The 10,781-nt window shown below is 33.5% G+C and overlaps 2 protein-coding genes across 9 annotated transcripts; one reads left to right on the forward strand and one right to left on the reverse strand.

Moving 5' to 3' along the window:
- Positions 1–246: 246 nt before the first annotated feature.
- LOC114187263 (nuclear pore complex protein NUP85-like) lies at positions 247–4,174 on the forward strand. 8 transcript variants are annotated; one of them, XM_028075461.1, is made up of 7 exons: positions 247–447; positions 1,868–1,969; positions 2,067–2,123; positions 2,513–2,583; positions 2,683–2,770; positions 2,865–2,955; positions 3,635–4,174. In XM_028075461.1, exons 1-7 carry the CDS (start codon positions 322–324, stop codon positions 3,655–3,657), a joined length of 558 nt encoding a protein of 185 aa, XP_027931262.1. In that variant the 5' UTR covers positions 247–321; the 3' UTR covers positions 3,658–4,174. The 8 variants fall into 8 exon arrangements, 6 of the variants coding, with proteins under 6 accessions (XP_027931262.1, XP_027931263.1, XP_027931259.1 ...); XM_028075462.1 differs by lacking the exon at positions 2,865–2,955 and having other exon boundaries at positions 248–447; XM_028075458.1 differs by lacking the exon at positions 2,865–2,955 and having other exon boundaries at positions 248–447; positions 2,683–2,745.
- Positions 4,175–4,560: 386 nt separating this feature from the next.
- LOC114186725 (triacylglycerol lipase 2-like) lies at positions 4,561–7,160 on the reverse strand. Its single transcript, XM_028074715.1, has 9 exons — positions 6,969–7,160; positions 6,782–6,889; positions 6,261–6,401; positions 6,061–6,171; positions 5,840–5,983; positions 5,546–5,586; positions 5,379–5,461; positions 5,178–5,261; positions 4,561–4,880 (listed from the first exon to the last, which is right to left on the reverse strand). Exons 1-9 carry the CDS (start codon positions 7,158–7,160, stop codon positions 4,561–4,563), a joined length of 1,224 nt encoding a protein of 407 aa, XP_027930516.1.
- Positions 7,161–10,781: the final 3,621 nt, after the last annotated feature.

Raw genomic sequence — 10,781 nt, forward strand, 5'->3', positions numbered from 1 at the left:
TCTCAACATATAATAATAATTTCATTTAACCATTTATTTCAACATTACAAAATATATCCATATAATATTATACATCTTACTATTTACAGATCTATGTAAAATTAAATATTCACTACAAGAAAAAGGTATTTTAACAGGGTTTTTTTTAAGGATTAAAACAACCTCCAGTAAAATCAACACGTAATTGGGGTTTTTCAAACCCTGACAAGTCCGAATCATTTTTTTAATGAAGCCTAGCAAAGCTTTACATTTTGACTCATTTTCATCTTTTCCTTTGCCCGTATTATTTTTACTTTTTCTCCCAAGTGCTTATCTTCCGCGATGCTTGTAAAACGTAAGCTTCAAATCTTCGTCTCGAATAAGAAAAGACATTTTCACGCTGCGAATCTTCGTCTGAAACCAATTTTGCTCTTCTATTGTGCATCTCTCAATCACAACGTTCAATTAGTAAGGTTTCTTTTCCCTTTTTGATTTTCGAATTTCTCATGCCTTAAATCTCTTATTCGCTCCAATTACATTCATCTTGCTCTGAATCAGTTTTAAGAGGTTGAAACTTAAGAGTGTATTTTAGTTAAGTTCTTTGGGTTATTATATCACTGTATTAGTTTATGCATAAGTTTGTCGATGTTTATTTGTTTTAACTTTTTTTCTAGAATGACTTTTAATTGTTTTTTCACCTAGAAGTGTTCATGAATAAAAATTTCTGAACAAATCCTTTTTGTCTTTTCCCATACTAATAATGTTTCGGAAACTATTTCTTTTTTGTTTATTTTTTGTGCCTAAGGCTGGTGCCTATTAATGTATGGAGCTGGAAATGCTGCTTAAATATGATGCTCGTATACTCTAAGGGAATGAAATAGTCAATTGTTTGGCATCAAGGTGGTGTTTTGTGTGATAATGTCTGAAAGGTGTTCTTGTGGTTATGAATTTTATAAATACAAGGGATCAAAAACTTGAGTAAGCTTACTTATGGTTGTGGTTCTGAATGTTGGGTTCTGAAGTGTCACCATTATAGTGGATGAGAAGTTGTGTAAGTGAATGAGCATGTCTAGTGGATAGTTGGAGTTACACCTATTGAGGATTAGATGACTAAATCTTGTCCGTGGTGGTTTGACTTTGATCTAAATGGTGTGTCTAAAAAATTTATCATAGCACAATGACATTATTTGGCTATCCTTGTTGCTGGAGGGGTAGATGAGTCAAGCTGAGCACTATAAGCTCAAGCTCAATGCACAAGAAAATATGTTGGTCTAGCTTGGCTTTATTTCTTTGAAGAAGCCAAATGTAAATCTTGAGTTTGATTGGCTATGTTGTAATATCTAGCCTTGTAGAAGATATGCAATCAAGCATGCTTTCAACTAGCATGGTTCATTTTACTGAGTTTATTTTCTGTCTGTTATAAGCAAATGAGTTTATTTTCTGTCTGTTATAAGCTTAAATTGAAAGGGAAGGTTACCAAACCTGGCTCCAGTTTCATCTTATCTACCCTAATTTGCTCAATTTCTATACACTTGTTTTGGAAACTTCCTCCTTTTAACTGGAAAGCTACTAGTGCTTTGAAGTTTGAAACTTATAAATGCATTTTCAATGTAACCTACCACTTGATTATTACCACATCAAGATTTGATATAGTTAGTTTTTATACAATGTGACGGTGATGTAGGTGAATTCTATAAATCCAAGGCTGACTTTATCAAAGATGATACTAATGTCTCAAAATAAACAAGATTTACCAATACCAACAGACAAAAACAAGCTTTACGAAATGAAAGATTTTTATGAGATTAGAGTTTGATGAAAATGATAATGTTATTTGAGAAAGTAATTTGTTTAGTGCTCTTATGGTCTAATGTTTACATATCTGCAGATAGCTCCAATATATTTTTCATTGTGCATGAAGCAAGGAATGGGCTTGTTAGAGAATTCATTGTATAGGCAATTTGTTCAACACAATAATGTGTTGCTTAAGGTAACTATTTTAGCTTCTTAATGTTAGTTACTATCTATTCCCAAGTATATTGGTTGATATAATTTGAGTGACAAACATATACTTGCTACTCTTGTAGAACATTGAAATATTCCACTTGTATGAGCTTGATGGTATTAGTTCAAACATTATGAAGGTAACTTACAGATCTTAATTGTGTGTCTAGCTTGAGCTTTATGATATTAAGACTATATTTTATCCTAATAATCTATTGTTCACAACAAAAACTGACCTGCATAAGAAATATGTAGATTGTTAGAGTATACCACTAGAAGGATGGTCATAAGGGTGTTGGGGTATTTTGGCTTCAACAAGCCCAAGATTCTATTTGTCTTGATAGGATTGCCCAACAGTTATTTGATTCTGTTGGAAAGTCAATATTTGATGAAAGCTTCAAGGTAGTTCTCATAATACTCCAATAAATAAATTACTGAAAGTTTTTCATATATACTAGTTTATTCCTATTTACGAATTTGTTTTCTTCATAATTAGTTAGATTTCTAGTTTTTTTCCATTCTCTTACAGCAATGGGAAGGCATGATTGAACTTCTAGGTTCTGAATCTAAGCCTGTTGGGGGTCTTGAGTTTTTGCACAAGTATGAGTTATCCAATGCATTTTCTTGTTTCCTTGGCTTTGTCTAGTTATATATTATTTTCTTAGTTCTTGCATTTATTAAATATTATATAAATATCAGGTATAAGGATTTCAAGGAATCCCTTCAGAAGGTATCTGGTGGAAAATCAACTGAGCTAGCCAGGCAGGTTGTAGGCTCCCTCATGCTGGTATTGCTCACACTTTTGTGATTACTTTCACTATGGTAAAATTGTGTGTTGATTGTATAATTTAGTCTTTTTCACTTGTTATTATCTGATCTAGTTGCCAACACCTTGTGATAAGCACCCAAGCACTTGGGAAAACCATCCTCAAAAGCTAGTTGTTAAGGATAATACACTCACCAGCTTATCATGTGAGCTGAAATTTAACTTTTTATCAGAAGAATGATTGTCTTGTAGTAGTGATGTGTTTATATATATATATATATATATATATATATATATATATATATATATATATATATATATATATATATAAGGCTTTAATTATGATGTGCTTTGTTTGGCTCTTGAGTTACGTTGATACCAATGTCACAATTTTTATGCTAGTGATTTCATAATATGAAATTGAATTCTTGAATGATGGTTTATATTATAACATGATAGGCTACGGGTTTCTTTGTTTCTTATTTTTGTTTTAGGATAAGCAATAGCAGTAGATGTGGTTGAATTCCTCACGTGAATGATATTTGATTTTGGCTGTAAAAGCCTTCTAATGTTTATTCTAGAAAATTTCCTTTAGGGGTACTTAATTTAATTTTAATATATCAAATCCTAGATATCTGGTGTGAATACAATTTTTCAACTATTGCAGACAAATATGCTAGTAATTTTTCCATGCGGTACCAAATTTAAGTTTTAATATACATGAATGCGTAGATTTTTTATTCTTCAATTCTAAAGATTTTATAGAAAATGTCTACGATTTGTTGCAGACAAGTGTGGCAAAAGTAAATGTTTTAAATTACTTTCTGCCCTAGAAGCATCCTATTTCAGTAGCTTATATATATAATCCCTCTTTATCAATTGCAGCAATGGACGATCATGCACTGTAAACACAATCTTCTGGAACACAATCCAGCTCCTGTTTCCCCAAGAAATTGAGGCAAGAAAAGTAGTTGGCTCCTTAAATAGTGAGCAAAAAGCTCAAAAATTAAGTCTTGAAACAATATTTTATGCTAACCTAAGGAATACAAGCATACAACCTTCTGGTGGGGCATCAAGCATAAACAATTCAAGGAGGGTTGTGGCACTGACAACAACAACACAGGAGGATGAGGATGTTGCATTGGCTATAAGGTTCCAGAGAAATATTGATGAACAAAGCCCAAGAACAACTTGAATGAGGACAATAAGAATGAACTAAGTTGCTTATGTTTTTTATTTTTTAATCGAGCAGTATCAGGCAATGAACCAACCAAATGTTGGCAAGCCCAATACCAATAAGGATAATCCAGAAAACCGTTAGTAAGGTGAATTCCTTTATCTTACTATTGTACAATCTTATTAACACACTTTGTAAAAGCATAGTTTGTCATTAAATTTTAATTTTTTGTAACTATTATGAGCTTCTGGAGCATGCTAATTTCCAATATCTTTCTACGTATTAAAAATTCTAAATATATAATGTGTAATTATATATGTAATTATATATTTTCGACAGCTTTCGGGAAAAAACAAATTCTTGTACTTACAATAGAGGGGATGACTACTAGTCTGAATTCTAAAAAGTAAAAAGTTGTTGCTATCTAGTCATAAAAAGTAGCTGATATTTTTCATAGTAGGCCTAGGAAATATTGGGGGTTTGAAATCCCTGATAATTTACGGGGTTTATGAAATCCCTGGCAGTGAATTATAGTGTCTTAAACTTTGAAATATATTGTATTGAAATAACTTCATATGATGAAAAAGAACTTTACATTACCTGAAGTACTACTATTAACAACAGTTGTAAGAAATCAATTAGCCTTGTAGAAAGCTATGATAGGATCATAAATAATTTGGTTAGCATTGACAGCCCTAACAAAATCAAGGTGAGCATAATCTTCTTTGAACAGTACCACAAGCTTGTTCCCATCATGATGTTGGAGGTCATTCAGCAAAACCTGCACATCCTTTACATCGGATAGCAGGTCTTGCCCTCCATAAGTCACAAAAAGAGGGAAGTCATTTGGAATTGCTGTCATGTCATAAAGAGGAGGAACTGCTTGTCCATAGTGCTGCATGTTATCTCCTTCATCACCATAATCATATTTTGCTATTTTTCCAGTTTTGATCACTGATGCAAATCCATAGGAACAAATATCAACAAATAATTTATGTACAAACCATGGGGTCTGTATTTATAGATATCAGGCCTTCTTAGAAAAAAATCTATAAACTAAAATTAGTTGATATAAAGTTAATATAAATTAGTTTTATCTTATGAAGTTTTTCCTTTCACTTTTTGATTTTTCTTTATTTTTTTCATACAAGTTCATATCTATAAATTTATTCAAATGTGTCTTATAAGAATGCATAAAAGAAACGTGTCAAAATCAAATCATAACTTTTCTCACATAATAAATAGACTTACTTTGAGATAGATGGATCAAGTTCTTAGTTGCTGTTGGCTCAGAAGAGACATCAGTCATGGATGAATTTAGGCAGCAGTTTGGACCTAAAGTTTGAGTGTAAGCAATATAGTGTAATTTTTTTCAAGAATCAGTATCATATATATTATATACATATAAAGTAAAAATTTATTTTCTGGTAGAGTTAGTAACATTTATAGCACCTGTGACAAGTGACATTGGGCTTGCGCAGTTCAAGTTCAGTTTATTGCAGATGTCTTCCACAAAATTTGATGCAGCACCCCCCCTGCTCATTACGAAACATTGCAACTACTCATACACTTTGCAGAAAGAGATAGCAAATTTCAAAGATCAAGGTTTTTTCTGGTACCCGTTTGGATTGAATTCACGGATTCCTAACCAGTACAAGTCCTGTAATATTAAGAAAAAGGGAATTATTTTCATCAATCAAATAGTATTCAGCAAAATTTTTAATTCCAACACAAATAATCTTCTTCTATCTCTCATGTAAAATAAGATGAAATAGGATTTTGGGATTAATCTCCCTTGTGTAAACCCTACACAAAGGACAGTTTATTTATATCGATAATGGGCCAAATCCCAGAAATACATAATGGGCTGAGCCCAACTATTAAACACAATATTATATCATCTAACATCTCACATTAGCTATAAATGTATCAGCTGCAATCTTTGTCAGCAGTGATGGAATCTGATTCATATGAGCAATTGGGCAAAGAAGTGCAGCTGATCTCAACATGTTCAGCCCTTGTCCTTGAGATAAAGCAGCTAAAGCCATTAAGGTTCCCTGAAATTTCAGGTCATTGTTAAACGCATACAAACCAGAAATATGGCATTTTTAGACTCTAGTTTTGAAGAACTCACCAAGGAATGACCTGCATAGTGCATTGTCTGACCAGTATAGTTGTAGACATATTGGACGAAAGCAGAAAGATCATAACCAGCCAATTCATCCCATGACCAATCCCAATAAGCCTACACATAAGAATGAAGAAAAGCAAATTATCGTTGAAAACTGAAATGCATGTATTTCTATTATTCTCATTTCCCATAAGAAAAAGAACCTGGTCATTAGTATCAAGTGATGTGTGGCCGTTGCTGTATTTTGTCCCACGAACATTGGCCAGCCACACATCATACCCATTATCTGCTAAGATAAACCCCAATGATTCATCTGGAGAATTCACCAGCCATGTTGAAGCATCCTGTAACCACACCCCACAAGTTAGTTAACATCACTTCTCAGATTTTCATCTTCTTTATCTTGTTCAGTTTTCTCATTTCTTTTCAATCATCACTTTTAATCACCACTCTGATCCTTAAAGGTATACAATTCAATCATATTAGTCTCTCAACCTAAGAAAATACAAAACAAGTCTTCAACTTGTCAAATAATTCCTTAAACTTAACTCTTTTAATGTTGTTTTATTTTTTAAACACGTCTTAAATTGTTAATGTTAGAACCTAGTTACATTTGGGGACAAATATATTACATTGTTCTACACTTTTAAAAGCATAGAAAACAAACATTGTTTTTTACTACTACTATTATGTGTCTATCTCTCAATTAATTAACACAACTTACACTAAAGATGCCATGCTGCAATAGCACCGGCGGCTTATCGGCCTTGTCGCCGGACCGCCCTGCCGGCATCCTCTGCAGGCTGAGGATGTAGCCATCCTGAGTTGTAACCTGCCTCCAACAAAAACAATCACTGAATTGCCTTCACAATAATCACCAAGTAGATTCAACAGAATGGTAGCATGTGTACCTTGTGTTCTTCACACTTGTAACCTTGTGTCTCTACCATAGTTTTGCAGATACCATCAACATCATCATCAATAACTGGATAGGATGTGAGCCATTGATGGTCTAAACTAAGTGTTTTTCTCCCTTTAGCTGCTGCTGCTGCTGCCATGCAAAGCAGGAATAGTGAAAACAGACTAACAACAGTGTTGGCCATTGGAAAAGAATGTTTGTTTATGTTCCATGCAATGTGAGAGGACAGTTATATATGCATTGTGAGAGGACAGTTATAAGATGCTTGTAACATGTCTTCATTCTCATTGTTAACTTAACGTTCAAACCAAGGCACCGAAATGGATATGGCTGATTATTACGTACGATGTAGCAATTGGCATGAGTTATTAATAAATCACACATAATTCTAAATTACGGTCCTTAAGTGATGCTATTATATGTTTGTATCCAACATATGAAAGTAATTACATAATTATGTCAAGGGTTTGTAGTTTTTTTAAACTTCATAAATTTTGAATTTATGTGACGCTGATTAATTAATAATTCTTTTATTATAACTATTATTATTTCAAATCAAATATCATAAATACTTTATTTTATAATTGAATTTAATATTTTATTGTTATGCTATTTATTTCAATCCAAATATTTTTAACACTTCTTTTGTTATTACTATGATTTGATGATAGGTACACTATGAATGATCGTAATATATCATTGTAAGAAAGCTTTTATTTGGAACAAATTACGTTAGTTTAATACGTTGTGCCTGCTGCTATTTTGTCTCACCCGACACTTCCACTGTCCTTTCGTAGAATCAGGTTTATGCAATCCAAATATCTGTTTGGTATAATCACTCCTAGTTCACATATAGTTAACTATTTTGAAAAAAAAAATAGGAGAAACATGTAAAGATTTTATGCTTAGAAGAGTATGTCACTACACTAAAAGAAAAGGCTAGTTAGTAATCAATTTTCACTACTAAAAATTCTCATATTACATGAGAATTTTCTTGCAAATTTGTCGAAAGAATTTGCAAGAAAATACTTTTTCATGCTATTTTTTTCTAAGAATTTTAATTGGCAGGTAATTTTTCCGTGGGTAATTATTTCCTACAAAATTATAAAATTCGCAAGTATTTTCTAGAAAATTTGTAGTAAAAAGTGTTTTATAAAAAATATTTTGCAAAAAATTTGGCAGCAATTTTCTGCAAATTATTTTTCATAACAAAATTTATAATTATTTCCTACAAAAAATTCAAAACAAAATTGGTAGGAATATGATTTTTTAGTAATGTTTAGTGACAAACATTGTTAGTCACTATAGTGACCCATTTAAATACCAATTTACAAAGTAAAAAATTATTGCTTACTAAAATAGTCACTATTACAAATAAAAAATTATAATTGCACTACAAGAAAATCGTGTATTACTAACGGCATTATCCGTTGGTAAGAGCGGATATCCGTCGATAACTGCTAATTTCTGACAGATTTTCAATAACCAAAATTTCGTCGATAATAGGCTTGTCTATAAATATTACCGACGGATGTCAAATCCGTCAGTAATTGCTGACGGATTTATCTATCGGTAATATAAGTAATTACCGACGAATGTAGGATCCGTCAGTATGAAGATTACGACTACTACTAACGGATATGTCCATCGATAATGTTGTCGGTATATATTAATCAGACTGCAAAGTCTGTTTTGCATGTTTGCTAAACCACACATAATAAACCAGACCTGCAAATCACAAACATTCAGAAAAAAAAAAATCTGCAAATTATAACATCTAATCCATTCTAAACAAATACATATCTAGTTCAACTCCAACATTAAACGTAAACATATATCACGATATTAATTAAACATAATATGTATATTTATGTAAACATAAAGTGAAAGTATCAAATTATTATTACTCAATCAAACTAAAAAAGTCCTCAGTAACTTTGACATATGGTCCTAATAGTCTAAGCAGTCATTCGAATCAGAGTCCTCAAGAACTGGATTGGGCTGGACTAGTGCAGGCGGGACTAGTGCGGGTTGGACTACTGCAGGCTGGACTGGGATGGGCTGGACTAGGTTGGATTGGACTGTTGTGGGATGCTGTTGGGACGATGTTACGTTGGACTGAGGTTGTTGAAGGGCATGGTGGTCAGGAGACAGTAATGTTAAGACTAGATTGTGTAAGTCTTGAAACTAGCCTTTTAATTCCTCATAAGCCTGATCACGGGCTTCTAGTCTTTGTCTGAGGTACGTAATGTCCTCAACACTAGAAGTGGAAGAAGATGGTTGGTTCCTGAGGCTACCGCTTGCACTTGTGTTTGTAGTAAGTTGGCCTGCCCCATATACTCTTCTTTTATTCTTTCCACCAACAATCTAAACCCAACACTGAGTCCTAATTGTGTCTTGATCTGATGGACCAACAAAAGAGGCTTGCTCAGATATCACCTATGAAAGTCTATTTTCAAATTCCTCCTGTTAAGTAAACAAGAAGGTATTAGTGAAATATGGTCAAGATTATACTTGTAGTGGTGAGTGTGTTGAAAGTTCTAAGTGCTTTCTCACTTATCCTTAGGCTACATAGTCTAGCTTTCTTGCCTTACGTTTAGTGGCTTGATTCAAGAGACCAAAGTCTCTAACATCGCTTGTAGTGGTGAGTGTGTTGAAAGTTCCTTGTTTTGTGTTGCTTGTTTGTGTGCTAAGTCTCAAGTTATTCTATCTACTTATTATTTGAACATTTGTGTGAACTTTGAGTACTTTTGCAAGTGTAACCTTGGCAACGATTAGCCTTGGTACTTAAGAAGTCTGTGAGACTCACCTCGCTTACTTGGAGGTACACTTGTGCAAGACCTTTTCCTTCACCCTTTTGTCCAAGTTCATAAGTTCATTCAATCACCATGAACAGAAGAAGGGTCACTCGTGCAAGTGCCCATTTTCTAAAAGATGAACATGATAACCATGATATTCCTCCTATGCATGAAGAGGTTGAAGTTAACTCTCAAGTCCTTACTCATCTCTCTTAAGAGGTTAGCGACATCAAAACTCAAATGGCTGACATGCAAGCCAATCTTCAACATATTGCTAATCAACTTAGACCTCCACGCACACACTGTGCCTCTCCTAGGCCTTCATGTGCCTCTTCTAGGAATGATGATTTTGAAAATGAGGAAGAAGAGAAGGAGGATGAGCGGCTATTTCATAGACAATCGCCTCATGTGAGAAAGAAAAGGCGCATTCCTCCACATCCTAAGGTAGTTAGGATAAATTTGTTTCACTTTCATGGTAGGGACAATGTAGAGGCATATCTTGATTGGGTTGCAAAAGTTGAACAACTTTTTGAGAGCCATGTTGTAGAGGGGGAAAACGTGTCTCCTTAGCTACCCTTAGCTTTCAAGAGCATGCTTTGAAGTGGTGGACTTCCTTAGTCCTCCAAAGAAGGAGAAAAAAGGCTTCCTGAAATTGATTATTGGTTTGATCTTAAAGAAGTCCTCCATGCTCGCCATATCCCATTCTATTACAAAAGAGAGCTCATGGATAAACTCTAAAGGCTCAAACAAAGGTTTATGGAAATAGAGGAATATAGACAAAAAATAGAGTTATACATTTTGAGAGTTGGGATTGAAGAAAATGAGGATCTTACCATTGCTAGATTCTTGAGTGGTATCAATTATGCAATAAGAGATAGAGTTGAATTGCTCCCCTACACTAATTTAAATGATCTTATGCAAATGTGCATTAAGGTTGAGCAACAACTTTTAAGAAGACCTTCTCGCAAGGATTCTTCTATCTCTTATCCCAAAAGTGAGCCACAAAA

This window comes from Vigna unguiculata, chromosome 6, assembly GCF_004118075.2.
Source record: "Vigna unguiculata cultivar IT97K-499-35 chromosome 6, ASM411807v1, whole genome shotgun sequence".
Taxonomy (NCBI): Eukaryota; Viridiplantae; Streptophyta; class Magnoliopsida; order Fabales; family Fabaceae; genus Vigna; species Vigna unguiculata.